At 50.9% G+C, this 16,188-nt stretch overlaps 2 protein-coding genes across 3 annotated transcripts in view; one reads left to right on the top strand and one right to left on the bottom strand.

Annotated features, from left to right (window-relative positions):
- Window positions 1-988: 988 nt before the first annotated feature.
- On the top strand, window positions 989-10,098 carry LOC119153549 (ficolin-1-like). The gene is made up of 9 exons (XM_037400145.1): window positions 989-1,112; window positions 1,934-2,047; window positions 2,741-2,794; window positions 3,952-3,987; window positions 4,911-4,946; window positions 6,439-6,566; window positions 6,987-7,116; window positions 7,662-7,796; window positions 8,674-10,098. The coding sequence occupies exons 1-9, from the start codon at window positions 1,034-1,036 to the stop codon at window positions 8,919-8,921; spliced, it is 960 nt and encodes a 319-aa protein (XP_037256042.1). The 5' UTR covers window positions 989-1,033; the 3' UTR covers window positions 8,922-10,098.
- Window positions 10,099-11,071: 973 nt separating this feature from the next.
- The window catches only part of LOC119153888 (dual specificity testis-specific protein kinase 2-like), a 31,913-nt gene continuing 26,796 nt past the window's right edge, over window positions 11,072-16,188 (bottom strand). For both annotated transcript variants that reach the window (XM_037400848.1, XM_037400847.1), the window contains exons 8-9: window positions 15,934-16,020; window positions 11,072-14,510 (exon numbers count right to left, since the gene is read on the bottom strand). In XM_037400848.1, the coding sequence (XP_037256745.1) occupies window positions 14,409-14,510; window positions 15,934-16,020 (189 nt within the window). In that variant the 3' untranslated portion in view covers window positions 11,072-14,408. The remainder of the gene's footprint in view (window positions 14,511-15,933; window positions 16,021-16,188) is intronic.

The following is a 16,188-nucleotide window of genomic DNA, read 5'->3' as shown; positions in this document are numbered from 1 at the left end:
TGCCTTCTCCCATTTGCTTAACCTTAAAGCAAGCTGCAAATAATTGGAATTTGGGATGTTACAGGGACCTCATGATAGAAGCAAGTGCTTGAGGGTGAGCTATGTTCTGCCTCTGATGCTCTGCTGGGAAAGACTCCAAGAAATCACAGTCTTCTCTGAACTAGGATGCAACAATAAGGAGAAAAAAAACCCTTTAATTTCTGTCCTCTGCTAAAATTAATAAACTTTACAGGCTCAATGTCTGAAAGTAACATGGGGGTCAAACTTGGTGAGGCAGTTTGGACCTCTAGTAATGGTGCCACAAAAAAGCAGAGCACAGGAGACAGCAACAGCCAAGCAAAACAGAATTCCTGCTCACTATTACAATAAAGAGACTGGAGAAAAAAAGCAGGTGGAGAAAAAAAAAAATAATCAGATATGCTCTGCCCACCTAACCTTGCTTGGAAACATGGAGTTTTAACTCCACATCAGTCCTGGAAATAAACTGATACCTCTGTTTGAAGAGTTGCAGAGTAACCCTGGGCTGCCTGGCAGGCAGAGCATTGGAGCATGAGCCAGGTTGTGTGGCTTCTGTCTGCCAGTGGCCTCAGCTGACCTTGGGCTTTTCGACCCCAAGTGCCTCAGTTTCCCCATATACATGGTAAGCTCTTCTCTTTGTAAAGGGCCACTAGCAGGCAGGATGAGGGAAGCTGTCTGCACTTAGCTAAACCAATGTTTTTGCTGGTTCGTTTCCCATAGAAATACAATACGGGAGGAGAAGGGCATCCAAAATTTGCAGAGGATGGAGACAAGGAAGGCTGGGGCAGCCGGACAAGAATTTGCCCATCAGAATTGTGGAAAGTGGCATGTTTGGGAAACAGCTGGACACCCAGCCAGAGTCCCAGACCCGAGAGCAGGCAGTGGGCAAGCGCAGAGGTGGAGCTTGTGCTGGGTTTTTTGTTTGGTATAAAAAGCTTAGATGGGTCAATGCTAACCACAGCGCCTGGGACGTGGATGAGGGGAGCTGCACAGAGAGCAGACACCAGTACCAGCCATGGGGAGGGTAGCCACAATCCTCCTGGCACTACTCAGCCTAACAGCGACTATTTGTGATACCCAGGACACCTGCCCAGGTGAGTGGGGCACAGATCCTGCTGCCATCCCACTGAGACAGCCTGTTTCATCACCCTCTATAACTCAAGGAGCTTGGGCAAGGGAGGGGATATATGATTTTTTTCCTTCTATGCTTTTTTTATTTCAGCTGCAAGTGGGAGGAAGGTAAGGGGGAGGCTGAAGTCTCAGCAACCATTTTACAAAACTGCTGGCTCCAGCCAAAGGTGTAACATCCTTCCTTACTCACCCGTGGGATCTCCAGGAACAGGCTGTCCCAGTCGAGATTTTTTATCCTGGTTAAGGGGTTTTTGTTCTTGGTGCCTTGGCCCAGTTACTAAAGGGGGCAGAGCAATGCAAAGGATGGGTCAAGTGCTTGCTGGGTGCTGGGCACCCTGGCAGCTTGGGGATGCTGCACAACACAGCTTTCTGTCTGTATTCCTTGGGAAGGCAATAGGGACAATTTCAAACTGTCCTGCTGACAGGAAATTTAGTAGAGCCTTTACTGTCCACAGATGGGTCAATGTCACTTACTCTGCTGTCAATTCCCCCCAGGGCACCTCTCAGCTTTTGTTTTATTGAGCTACAGTCTTTTCGTCATGCACGTAATGTCATATATAACAGCCTCCTCTCCCACTGAACTCCCCTGAAACCAGAGATTCAGTATCTAGCTCCTCTAATATGTAAGCTCCTCAATGCCATCTGTTAATCCATACAACACCTGCAAACTCCCACCCTCATTGCTTTTGCTTGCACTGTTCCTCAAGTCCAGAGGGTTCAGATTCCTCTCCAAGACACTTTCGAGCCCTAAGAATCTACACAAAGACTTTCTTCATTTCCTTAGAGGTGAGAATAGTGGGACTGGGTGATGCTGACCGGCTTGCTGTTCTCCAAGGATGCCCAGGGATCCCAGGTGCCTCTGGCCCAAAAGGAGAACCAGGTCTCCCAGGAGCAAAAGGTGAGAGCCCAAACGCTAGCGATGAGCACTGTGATGTGAGATGGCGTTGTTGCTTTGGGTAGGGGAAGCAAGCTGGGCTGGAGCAGTGGCTGGCCTGGCCCTGGCTTCTGTGTGCAGTTGGAGGGTCAAATAGGAGCAGGAGATAACCCATCTAGAGATGTGCTGGTACACATGGTCTCATCTTTTTTTCCCTGAGTCCTGTCACAAGTGTGAAGTGGTCCTGGGTGGTTTCTTCTACAACAAAAACATCAATTTATTTTCTGAGTCTATTGAACAGTCTGGGTGGGAGGGAGGCTGTGATGCTCCTGCATGTCTACCAGGGGACAGTTTGGGAACTGTACTGGCACTCCCTACCCCAGGAAGCAAGGGAGATGGGGGTCCTTCAGGGTTTTCATAGCCAACTCATAGAGAAGGCGAATCACGTTAGCAGAGGGAGCAGATCCACTGCAGCAAAATCCATGGACTGGCTCCAAGAAGTACAGAGCTCATAGGATTTCATATGTGAACTGCAAATTAGGACTTACATTGGCAGGACCAGTGTAGTGTAGCTTCAACAGGAGAGAAGGAGTAAGATACGTTGCAAGATGAAATCTAATTAACAAAACCCAGCTTCCTTGTTTCCCTGGGCTTCTGCATTGTATCTCCCCTGGCCAGTTTGCAATGTGCACATATAAACTGAGTCCTTCCTTGCAGGAGAAATGGGAGCCCAGGGACTTCCTGGGAAAACAGGACCAACTGGTGCCAAAGGTAATACACAGCATATTCAACTTGAACCCATAAATCTACCCAAGTTCAGGACATGCACTGGGGAATTGGGCCTACAGAGATGAACTGCAGAGCTGGTCATAGTTGAAGAAACAGCACTGAAATAGCATAGGCAAAGCAGGATTTGGGGGGCTGGATCTTGCGTGGGGTGAGTACTAGAAATAGTGTCCTTGAGTCAGACCACACTCATCAGAGGAAGGTACTACTCTTCTTCTCAAAATTCTCCACTGATCCTTACCAGCCCTCTAAAATAAGACCTCTCCCCATTCCTTACTCCCACATTAACCTTCTTCCACCATGACAAACCTGCCCAAATGGCTCTCTGAGGAGCTTTGGGGTGCAGGAGGCATGATGCAGAGACACGATGCTGAGTGCTTCCAGCAGCCTCCAGCCCTGGACTCAGCATGTGATGCCACTGTAGCCCACTTGACCACAAGAGTGGGATCAGACCCCCAAGAAACAGCTAGTGTAGGGTGAAGCAAGGAGGGAATGGGGGTTTGTTTGCAACAGGATGAGCCCCAGAAAAGAGGAAGATGTCTGCTTTCATTCCATCCAGGCTGTACTTAAGGTCTTCAGCAGGATCTGTGTGCTGCAAACACTGAAAAAGTGTCACTTTTAAATAAACTAGTTTGCAGAACAAGGTGGCACCCAGGAACTGAGCACTGGTGCACTGACTAGCTCGGAAAACGGCCCCTTTGCATGCTGAATTAGGTAGCTATTATTTCCTGGCCAAAAGCATCCAAGAAAGTGAAAGATCTCAGCTGAAACCTCAGAGGAGATGGATGAACCCACTGCAAAAGCAGCTATTGCCCAAAATCTCACAGGTGCCTGACTAAAAACTAAAAGCCCCCCAAAAAAGTCGCGGAGCTGGAGCGGTGAACCCCCCATACGCTCCAGCAGATGGAGCAGCAGTTCTCTCTCTGCCCTGTATTTTCCTGCGCTTCCCGAGAGATGCTGCTGATCCGGAGAGCAGCCAGGCCGGGGTGGCAGCACCAGCTGGGACACTGTGGCTTTGCACCACTTGACAGCCTCTCCTGTACATTTGGGACATATGGACAGGCTGGAGCAGCCGCTTGGGGAGCCAAGTAATTCACTCGTTGAATCATCTGTGATGAGCATTTTCCTCTTGTCTTTTGCAGGAGCAGCTGGAGAGCCTGGCTTCCCAGGACCACAAGGTAAATCATGCTGCACTGAATTTATCCTGTGAGCTGGGTTAGTTAAACTTCCACCCTGTGCTGTTCTGGAACAACACACCAGGTGGGAGCAAATACAGAGAAATTAAAGTACCCACCAGGTACTGGATGGGACTGTTTGATGACAGTTGTGCCCCATCATAGGCTCAGCCCTGGCGTGGGTGGTGTGAGCCCCTCTCCCAAACCAGCTGTTCAGCAACAGGGGCTGTCCCCAGCTTGGGGGCATGATGCTGCTGCACAGCACCATCAGCTACAGAACCTACAGGGCTTCACACGCCCCAGCCTGATGGACCAGCCAGATTTGGGCAGACCTCTGGCATTCCCGTGCTATGGCAGCAGGTAGAGACTCGGACGTCAGAAGAACATACCTCTCTACCAGCAATAGGCTGGAGGGAAAACAAGGTTTTGGTTCCTGCTGCTGTCATCCTGCACGCAAGGGCTGCTGGCACCCAGCGCTGAGCACTGGCTGCGCTGCAGCTTCCCACACAGGAGCTTGGCTTGTCATAGCTGCTGGTTGAGCACATTTGCTCCAGCTGGTACAGCTGCTCCCAAACCACTGACTAAAGCCCTCTGCCAGCAGCAAATATTTGACCCTGCCTTCCTGCAGGTGCGTTGCCTCCTCCTTCCCATTCCTACATGTCCCAGACCGATGGGACTAACTGGCACAAAGCGTCGGTACCCAGCTCGGTGGGCTGGCCAGCAGCAGGCAGAGCAGCCAGGTCCAACAGAGACACATCTTGTGTCAGTCTGGCCATTTAGACCTCCTAAACCCAAATCAGATGTCAGGGGAAAATACATCATGCCAGGTACAACAATCCAAGAGAGGCAAGGCTGCTGCTTCTTGTGCATCTATAATGTGTCCCGCTTCCCTGGCAGAGCAATTGATGGTGTTGTTTGTCTAACAGGAATAAAAGGAGAGCCCGGATTTCCAGAAACATGGGGTGAGTTTCGTCCTAGCTCCTTCATGCCACCATTGGCTTCAGAGAGCAGATAGATGGTGGTGGGACTCCCTGCACCAGAAGTCAGGACATGGCAGTAAAAAACCCCGAATTCAGAGTGACAATGAAAGACAGAATAAGGAAATATCACTGTTAGCCTATTTGCTTCTCAGAGCCACATGCAGCTTCTCTGTGTCTGCTCTGTAATCCAGCCAGGCCAGGAAAGTCCTGTCCTCCGAACACACTGCACATCACCTGCCCTCTGTGTGTCCTGGAGGAGATCTGCCTTGGGTTTTGAGAGCCTCAGTGTCCTGGTTTCCAAGATGAAACCACTAGAAACACCTCTGTAGACATGCTGCTACTTCAAAGACAGTTATACCATCCTGCTTATAGTAGCAGATTCAGTAGACACAGTGTTCATGTGTGTGACGGCGCTCAGATTAATTTATTCATTGCGGGAGGGAAGGAAAGGGAAGGAAAGGGAAGGAAAGAAGGAAGGAAAAACTTCAGTTGAACTGTCTGTCTCCATGAGCTACAACCAAAGCAGAGCTACAACCTGCTTTAGCTACACTTGGATGCTGTAAGGTCACAGTCACACGCAGAGGCTTGGGCATATCAGAGCTGCTGTAACGCCTGGAAGAGGGAGTCTGTGATGCTCCTGGACTGGCCCCTTGCTGCTCCAGGCACTCCTTTGCCCTTATGTTTCCTGGGCATGTAAAACTATTTGACTAATGAGAAGAGGCCAAGTCCAGGACCATCCCTTCGTTAGGAAGGATGCCCATGCCCACAAGACAGCCTGGTACAGCTGTGCGTCCGTTCATCAAATACAGCACGCTCAGACGCCTGCACTGCCACCACCGCTGCCTCAGATCAGTTCCCAAGGCTTTCCCCTCTGAAAGCCACAGATGCAGCTGGAAGCTGGGATGTCTGATAGTGACCGCTTCAGTCAATCCTTCGGCATCTGTGAATCTGAGCTTCTGTCATCAGGTCTAGTTTTGGGGAAGAAAAATAAATTTATATATCATATATATGTATATATACAAAAGTACTGTCTGTCCAGTCCACAAAGGATGATCTGAACGCTGTTTTCTGTATTACAGGTAAGTGTTTTTCTGTGTCACCACTCCTTTGCTGCCAACTACCCACACACTCCCTGTGCCCCCATACATTCCTGAGCCTGGATCATGACTTTGTCATCCTGCTCAGAGCAGCTCCTCCACCCAGAAGCCCAAAAGAGTCATGGCAGATGAGAGGAGTCTGAGCACCTCAGACCATCTCTTAGCAGGTGCCCATCTCCCCTGTGATGTTTGGATCAGAAACTGCAGCGGGGTTTGGCTCCCAGGAGGTGTGCACCAGAGTTCTGCAGTGCAAAGAGCCAGCTGGGAGGCTGAAGGGCTCCAAGTCTCCTACTTGGGGCATGTGGCTGATGTGCCCCCTGAATACAGTGGGCATGTTATAACTCTTTCCGCTTGATCTCCTTCCCTGACTTGTACAGAAGCCAGGAACTGCCAAGAGCTGTTGGGGAAAGGGAAGAACCTGAGCGGCTGGTACACCATCTACCCACAAGGCTGCAATGCCACCACTGTCTTCTGTGACATGGACACGGATGGCGGAGGATGGATTGTGAGTAGGACGAGCAAAGGGAGGTTTCTATGTCCCTATAGTGATTTTTATTTGGGCTGCAAAGGATGGCACCAAAATAGAAACAAAAAAGGAGGAAAACACACACTGAGGAGACAGCAAGCCTGCATGAATCCCTGTGGATGCAGGGGATGCTCCTGAGAATGTCTCTGGGAGCAGGCTGAGCACCACAGACCCATTCCCCACTTAAATCAGCAAATAATTTGCTCCTCATTTCCAAGGGCAGGTGGAGGAGATAAGTGAGTGAGGGATTCCCCTGGGGTTTGGTCCCCAGAGACCCACAGGAGTGTCCTGATGCAGGGGGAGCATTTGCTGGGTGGGGGGCTGTGCCACCTGGGCACTGCAGATGCTTTTGGTGGGGAGGGAGTGCCCTGGCAAAACTGAAACTCTCCTTTCCTGCAGGTTTTCCAGAGGCGCTGGGATGGGTCAGTGAACTTCTTGCGAGGTTGGGATTCATACAAACGAGGTTTTGGCAACCAGCTGACAGAGTTTTGGCTGGGGAATGACAACATCCACTTCCTCACCTCACTGGGTAAGGTCTGCCTCCATCCCCGGCTGGGGTCCTGAGTTTAACCCCGTACCACACTCAGGCATTAAAGGAATCGGAGCTTCCTGCAGCTCCCTGAGGTCCCAGCAGTTAAACAGCGTCCAGGTTCCTGCTGCCCAGGACACTGCACTTAAAAAAAAAAAAAAAAAAGGCAATCTTGAAGCCAGGGAAGATAATGAGCTGGTTGCATGACCTCTCCTGGAGACAGACCAACACATCTTCCTACTAGGTGTAGCTGTGATGGCAATCGTCTTGTTCATACACAGCCTTGGAGTCACGGTTGTGTGCAGGGTGCCTGGGCGTGCAGTTCTCAGTGCCCATGACCACCCAAGATCAGATCCAAAAAGGTGCTTCACAAGAAAGCCATCAACAGTGCAGGAGATTCTGCAGGAATTTCAAATAAATCATAATCCCTCAAGTAGTGGAAGCTCCTCCCAAGTTAGCTCACGGCTCCTTAAATCCTCCACCCAGAAACCCAGGTGCATATTCCCCCTCCGCCCTGCACCACTACTGTCCACTTTCTTTTCCAGGAACCTGTGAACTCCGCATTGACCTGAGAGACTTCGAAAACAACTACTATTTTGCCAAGTATGCTTCGTTCAGAGTGTTAGGAGAGTCTGAGAAATACAAACTGGTGCTAGGAGACTTCCTTGGTGGAAATGCTGGTAAGTGAGCCCAGCAGCTCACTGGGCAAGGCTGTTTTCTAGCCCATCTCAGAAGTGTTCAGCATTTATAGGGCAGAGCAGTATCACGCAAACTCCTCGTGCTGCTTACACTTTGGGTCACTTTTTTAAAACTGGCTGTGGTACACCAGGTGCCAAGTGACCTCTGGGTGCTGGGAAGGACAGGGACACCCATCACCCACAGAAGTGTAACGCACAGCATTACCTACAAGCCCAGCCACATGGTTTAGCAATAAATGTGGAACTTGGTCCTGAGCAGCACCTCATCCAGCATAACCTTCCCAACAGTTCTGCAGCAGCTGGGCCAGGTTCTGCTTTCAGTTCCATTGGAAGGAAATATTTGCCCTCAAGGTTTGGCATTTCCAGGGCTGGGATGCTCTTCAATACTTGCAGCATCAGCACTGCATCCTCTTAATGTCTAATTCTTTTGTTTTTCTTTAAAAAAGCAAACAAATCCCCTGCAAAATTCAATACTTTTCATGCAGGAATGAATGAAACCAACACCTGAGATAACAGTGCTCTGGGTTTATGTAGCTTTGTACATTGCAACTCTGTCTGATAGTCCAGACCTCAGTACGTCTGCAGGAAATCTGAGCAGTGCAAAAGAAGTGGCACCTGTGTAACTGTGAGGAGAATCTGGCCCATTTTATTCACAGGCATAGGTATGTTCTCCACGTGTTTTAGCAGTCCTGGCAGAGCTCAGGATACTCTTTTTCTCTAGGACCAAGCAACCAAGAGAACAGCAGGATTTATAAAACCTGCCTTGCATCCAGCCATGATGCCCTGCAGTGATGCACAGACACATATAGGTTCCCTTTTGTGCTCTCTACTGCAGTAACTTCTCATGTGCTCTCTGCAGGAGACTCCTTATCATACCACAAGGACATGCCGTTTTCAACAACAGACCAGGACAACGACATGAGCTCCTTTAACTGTGCCACAGAGTACAAGGGAGCATGGTGGTACAACGACTGCCATTACTCCAACCTGAACGGGATGTACTGGCTGGGAGTGCACGGCAGCTACGCTGATGGCATAAACTGGAAGACGGGCAAAGAATACCATTACTCCCATAAGCGAACAGAAATGAAATTCAGGCTGGTTTAACATGCCAAGAGGGTGTCTGACTAGCACCAACAGGCGCCCCTCAACAGCCTAGAGAAGACACAAAACATGATGTTGTTTGAGGGTGAATTTGGACCAGGAAGGGTATTACAGGGTGTGCCTTCAGCCTAGAGCAGGCTTTTAGAGACCAGAAGAAATTGGTGCTGGTTTGAGCTCCTGTAAGCCCCAGACTCTCACCTTGGATTATTTCCAGCAGCCCCACAGATGCTGACTGAGCTCAAGCATCTTTTTTCTGAAAAGTGCGTTACCTTGATTTAAAGACCAAGTGATGGTGAGGCTATTGCATCTCAGTAAAGCTCTCAGACATCACTACTCTATATGGTAATTACCGGTAATTTTCAGTCTAATCCAAGTATATGAAGCCTCCAGTGTTCTCACAGCCTCTTTTTCTGTTGGACCCAAGAGCCACCTGACAGGCACTGAAGTCCCAACTCCCTCTCTCCCTGCAGGCTGTGACGGAGCCACAACACAGGCCAGCATTGAAAGGACTGAGCTTCCAGCACAGAGCTGTGAGCACTGCTACCTCCCCACTGCTTCACACAACACTTGCTCCAGAACCTCAGGTGGGACCTCAGCTCCTGGAACCACAATAGTATTGCCCAGCAATTCCCACCACTCCTCCAGGGCATCTTTCCAGATCTCATTCTTTAGCTGCTGGGGACCAAGAGCTGGGTACAAAATGTGCATGCTGGTCCAGCAACACATGTGGTACCAGGACACTACAGTAGTCCCAAGTCAAGCCTTGCACACGTGGACATCATGTAAATCACTAGCACATGCCAGTATCTTCCTTTTCCCCCTTGTTTCCAGTAGCATTTGAAGATGGGCTACCTGCTGTCCGATGGAGGCAGTTCATCCCGTTAGTGTTGATGTTGTATTTGACTTTTAGCAGAACTGGTTAAAGGGTCTTTTCCCAGACTCCTCCCCACAGCTGACAAAGGGAAGGGAGAGCTCACTGCCAACTCACTGCAGGGACAGCTCAGAGTCACCAGAAGCAGAGTATTCATTTGTGTTACATTCCTGACTGTCCTATGTTTATCACACTTATTGCACAGATGTGCAGCCAAGGCAGCTCCAGCCCTACAACACAGAATTCAAACCCTGTGAGTGAGAAAAGCGAAGAAACCGCTCACCCAGCACACCACAGCAGGTCAGCAATGTGCTACGAAACAAACCTGAGGTTTTGCATCTCCCTGTTCACTAGGTCCTGTCCCTGTTCGCTTCTCCTTTTCAGGTACATGAGAAAGCGTGTGTCTGAGCAGAGAAGCACACACTGAAAGTCCCACAGTCGTTTCCCTATCTCCAGGAGCTCTGTTTTGTTTTTCTCCTACTCCCAGGCAGATTGATATGCCCCCAGCAGGAGCAAGGTCCCACAGCATCCAGCTGTGTCTCACCCAATCCAGGCACTGGTGCTGTTGCCCAGCTTCTCAGAGAGGCCCAGCGTCCTGCCACAGACACCTCTGCAGAACCACAGAGCCCTCTGCAGAGACACACGAGCAGGTGCTGAAATCCTCAGCTCGCTTCCCTTAGTACACAGAAACCTCCAACATTTAAATTTCATTTCTGAAGGACACTGATGTTAAAGGGATTAAGAGAACATCATGAACAGTTTACCCAAGCCCATGTAGCTGATATTCCCAGACCGCCACCTGGCTCCACAGAGGAAACGGTTAGGTATGACAAGCCATCACCAGTGCTAGGTGAGGGGGTTGGACCTGGCTGCAGAGCAAAATTCTCCTGCATCCCCTAAGCTGATGCAGTAACCCGTTGGCTGGCAGCAGCCCCTCCAGCACGAGGGAATTTTGGCTTATGGGCTGCTGGGGTGGAGAAGGTGACTCCAACGCCCTTTGCACGATGCTTGTGCTGCTGCTGTTACCTTGTGCCCACCTAACCTAAGTAAAGAAGCGACCTGAGACACCAGCTGACCCTGCCACAGAGGGCACAGCAAGGCAACGGACCCAAAATACCACTCTTTCATAGCTAAGACTCTTCTGTAAATTACTTTTAACTGAAGGTGTATTACACCAGCTACACTGATAGACCATGAAGCTGCTTGTTTAGTTGTTTGGAAACACAGTATTTCAGCAGCACCACTCAGCAGACCCAGGATGATGAAACACAGCAGCCAGGGCTGACGTGGAAAAGAACCATTAGACTTTATTCCCAAATGGCATTTATAAAACCAAACAAACAAAGACACAATGGAGGATGTGGGAACACCATGGCCCGTGGGGCGCAGCATGGCCAGGTCCAGGCCATCAGCACCTGCGGAGCAAGCGGCCAACAGAGGGAAGAGAGGAGAAGAGGCAGCTGCTGGTCAGGTCCAGCAGAGGCAAGCCTGCTGTGCTGCCCAAACCCTCCACTCACCGTCACACTGACTTCAGTTCAGTGCCAGGACTCTGAGGCATGAAATTCAACCACTAACTTGGACTTTGCATCAGAGAGGTGTGGGGAAACTAGACTCTGTGCTCCAGCGCAGGGGCTTGTACCTGGAGGGCATCTCAGCAGGTTTCCCATGCTCACCTCTCCCTCCAGCTCTCACCAGTGAAGAGAAACTCTTAGTCCATGAGATGCACCAGACAAATTCCCAGACCTGGAACTGTTCTCTGCACGCTCCCAGCATGGGCTTTTCTACTCCATATGGTGCCTGTATACAGTCTCAGTCCCACCTGCCCCTGCAGCAGGCACCAAAGGTCCTTCCAGCAAGGACCCAATACCCTTCAGTCACCTGAGATCCAGCACGTGGCCGCGCTGTGAGAGTGGATGAGGCACATGGCAAGCGCAGAAGGAACCTAGTTCTGCTCCATCGCAGCTCAGACTGTGCTGGTTGATGCTATCCTCTGTGCAGAAAATATCCCCCCATTTAACCCTTGAGCAGGCTGCTTCTGTCCAAGCAGATAAAAAAACCCAAAAGATCTTCCTTCATACCATAGCATCACCAAAGTATGTGCAACTCCACACGCCTTTTCTACAGTGTCCCAGCCTCACTGTTGCTGTTCTGCAGGACCAGAGCCCGATGTCTAACTAGAGGAAGAATCAGCCCAGTCTGCAGCAGGGCACCGCCAGCACCAAGCCTTGCTGGTCCTGGGAAGGAGGTGGCCAGCAGGGCAGCAGCTCCGCAGGGAAGTGCCCCTAGAACAAGACACCTTCACCCCATCACAGGCTGTTTGAGGGGTCGGCGTGTTGAGGGATCTGCCTTTAGTCTGCTCTTGTGCAGGAGGGCCAGAGGAAGAACAGGCTCCAGCTTGTCACATCAGGCAGCACGGGGCAGGCTGGGGAAAGGCTTTGCGAAAGCAACGTGTCTAGCCAGCAACTGAGCTGAGGTGGACAGCTATCCTTCATCCAGAGTGGCCTTTGGAAGACTTTGTATCCTTAATGCCTTGGGTGTTAGGACAGACCGTTGGATTCCTCGTTCTCAAGTCTGTTCCTCTGTGGAAGGCCAGGGGAGCCTGGGAAGCCCTGGGAGGTTGTGGTTATCTCCTCAGGTCCATCTCCTGGTAGGCAAATATACACCCTCTGGTTCTTGTGCAATGCATTGCTGTGATGCTGCTGGTGGCTGGCTCTCACTGACACGCACCCACTGGTGCTGTTTGCACTGCTGTTGCAGTCCATTTCACTTCACTGCTCTTAAGTCCCCAAACTGGTGCAAGTCAAAAAGTGGCCACTTCTCCCTCCTTCAGGCTGAAGAGTTTCCCTTATTTTCAGTCTCCTACTTCTTGAAGCTTTGCTTCCCTGCCACTGGCAGTATCCAGCTGGGATGAAGGTATTTTCTGGGCAGTTTACTGTTGAGCAGGAGGTTTCTTACGCAAGTAAGTCCGTATCCCACAAAAGCACAATGGCACCTCTGGGGAATGAGGAGCTGCAGATGTCCCCTGGAGATGTGGCTGAGCTGGTGGCCCTGGTGCCATTCAGTGCGTTTCATGCCAGCTCCCAATTCCTTACAATCCCTGGTTGAAAATGCACCGTGCTTCTCCACCAAGTCTCTGTCCCAGCACACTGACAGTCCCTTGTGCAGGTACCATGGCACAGAGACACCAGGCTATATGTGACACCAAATCCAGCTCCAAGAGCTTGAGATGAGGCCCCCAGGTGGGTCAACAACTATATATGGGAGAACATCCTTCAAACTGTAGGTTGAAGGCCCATTGAGCTAAACACTGAAATACTTTTTGGTGGACAGATGAATGATCCTTGCTCCAAGAGCTTACAGTCTACAAGAACAGAGCCACAGCTCCACCACTATACAGACTTTACACCTATTTACATCCACAAACGTTTTGGTTCCAGCAGAACATGTCTTTCAGACCAATGGCCCAGCAATCAGCCGATCTGGGGGCAGGGACTCGACTGTTCACCTCTTAATTTGAAACGCCAAACTATTTCTAGGCATTATTATTTCCACCTCTGGTTTGGATCCGCGGCCCCAGCACCCTCCTCTGGCCCACAGAAGAAAACACAGTATCAAAACCAAGTCCCTTCCTGGCTGCCTGAGCCCTGGGGCCCATGAGGGTGTCCCACCCTGTCAAGGAGGTGATGGGTGCTGGACCAGGCAGAGAAACGGGTGACATGCTGGGTGATGCTGGACCCAGCTCTCCCTGTTTTGGCCTCATAAGCTGCTGGCCCTGTGCTCGTTGCCGTGTTTGCAGCAGGACAAGAAAGGGGGAGGCAGACCCCTCCATCTTTGAGCCCCAGTTGAGGGCAGCAGGGAGAAACCCAGACTGCCGTGATGCTGGGACATGTGTCTGACAAAGCTTTTCTGAGAGGAGACATTAGTCAGTTAGTCCGTATCACGATAAGGCACACCCTCCCCATCACCTCGGCTGGCACAGGTCAGCACCCCATGGGTGGCTCTGTTGACTCTCCAAACCCCTGCCAGATGCCTCCGTGCCTGGCTGTGCCCTGAGCACGATGCCAGGAGACCCAGTCAGAGATCTTGCAGAGGGTACCTGCTCCTGCAAGGCTGCTGGATGGGTGCTTTAAGGCTTTAAAAATAAGGCGACACCAAGGCTCACCAAGCACCCCAGAGCCCCTCTCCTTCACACTGCACAGACCCCAGGCCCCCGAGAGGCGATTCCCCAAGGCCATGGGGATGGAGGAGGGGAAGGCCCTGGGTGTGGGGAAGCAGGAGAGGATGATGTTTCTGTTGGGGATTTGGAAAGCATCCTCAAGGGAATTTGGGTCCCTCCAGGATCATTTGCTTTTAACAAGCAAACAGACAAAGGCTGCTTGGTGTCCTAATTACATCTGTTAAAAATCTTAGCTAGGAAAAATATACCCTTGGTAAGTCCCTTCGCCATTTTTAACCATGTTTTCCATCCAAGAAATTAGAAACTGAGACTATGATTAAATAAACACCAGCACGTCACTTAGCTCTTCCCTTCCCCATCTTCCTTCTTCACTCCTGACACCCCAGACAGTTAATTTACAGTTCAGGTGATTCTCTGCCAAGCTTCACAGGAGGCAGACAGCTCAGCCCGAAAGCTGATTGTCCCTCCTAGACTCCAGGCTCTCCGCCACATCCTCCAACGCATCCAGGATTTCGGAGAAAGATGGCCTCTTAAATGCTTCCACCTGGAAGGAGAAGGGAAAGCTGAAGAGGACACCCTGGGAGGCCAGGAGGCGGGGGCTCTGCTGGCTCCCCCAAGGCTGGGCAACAGCATCCACCCACCAGTAGCACCGGTGTGGGTGACACATGTGGTGGTGGAGCCCTCTGGCATCACCACGTGGTGATCCAGGCCTGGGTTGCTGCAAAGGAGCAGCAGCAGGACAAGTCCCATGGTGTGGTACAGCTCCAGCAAGGGCAGTGAGAAGGTGAAAACCAGCTCCACACACGCCAGCCTGGCCAGGCTGCGGGAACTGCTCATCCCAAAGCCCACCCAAAGGGTGCAGGGGCAGGGAAAGGCTGCAGGTGGGCATCAGGAGGGAGATGTATCATCCCCGGAGCTTTTTCATGACAGTCAGGATCTGTCTTCTCTCCCCGATGCAGCTCATCCTTCAGCAGGCTGTGATCCCTCAGCCCTCCCAGTGCCATCGGGGTGTACTCGAAGTGGGGCACATGGCCCAGGGCACCTGTCCCACGCCCCCGCCAGCCCATCCCAGGGCTGCCCGTCCTGCCTGACGCTGCAGAGCCAGCTGGAGGGGCTGCACAGAGACTCCCAGACCCACACATCGCACACAGGCAGAGACCAGCCCCAGTTCTGGCAGGAGCCCGTTATTATATGGACTGGCATTCAGAAGCTGCCTGGCAGAGGTACGGGGTCTGAGCACACACACATCTAAGCCTGTTGCTGACATAAATGACTCCTCTGATTCAGGGCAAGTTATTCACACATCCTCGAGATCCGTGCAAGGATTTACTCCTACTTGCTGGCTTGAGTTCCCAGCAATTAGGTCCATTGTGATGACCCAGCTTCTCCAATCTCTACCTTATGATTACTGCCTTTGGTTTTCTCTTCCTTTCAGAAATTACCTTGAATCCTTACTTTCTCTCTGCTTTGCCTCCCAGAGCTTTGGGCGGCATGGGGAGGCGTCCCAGCTTTCACCATTTCTTTTACGCTAAAGCAAAAAAGGTTGGAGGACTATGCTCCGATGCTATCTGTAACCCAGGGCTGGTGATGGCGAGGCAGCATCCTCCAGAAGCGACCAGCCAGGTGCCTCTGCCTGCAGCCTGGCTTCAGGAGGGACTGGACACCATCACCCATGTGCTTCCCACTCTGGGGTCAACATCCAAGAGAACAGGCGGGACCTTGGGGTGTTTTGGGCTGTAATACACAAACTAAACACTTCTAGGGGCAAAACTGCATGGTGGATGAAAGCGTATTACTGGCCCAGGAAGATGTCATCACTTCACAGCTCAAGTGGCAGAACCCCTGAGAGCAGCAGGTGCAAGCTCTCCAGGGTTCACAACAATTTTGGTCTCTGTCATACAACTGTGACACAAATCCAATAAAAGCAAAGCAAAAAAAAAAAAAAAAAAAGCTAGCAAGAATCTCACCCGACAGCAGCTGGCAGCAAGATCTATCACCTGCTTGGGGCATTCGCCAATCATCCCTTGGAAGGCAGCAACATCCAAGCCGTAATCCTGTGAGGAAAGGGAAAGAATACGTAGACAAGACTTCAGCTATAAAGTCCTTTCAAAGCTCTTCATCCTTCTCAAAGTGTTAAAACACAAAATGCTCATGGTTTAAAGCTTTTTTGGGGTCTCCATCACAGTTTTTACTGATGGCTATACAAAGGTACTGGGTCAACA

Source organism: Falco rusticolus, chromosome 9 (genome assembly GCF_015220075.1).
Source record: "Falco rusticolus isolate bFalRus1 chromosome 9, bFalRus1.pri, whole genome shotgun sequence".
NCBI lineage: Eukaryota > Metazoa > Chordata > Aves > Falconiformes > Falconidae > Falco > Falco rusticolus.
The sequence above is the reverse complement of the archived record's forward strand: the minus strand, read 5'-3'. Positions and strand labels throughout refer to the sequence as shown.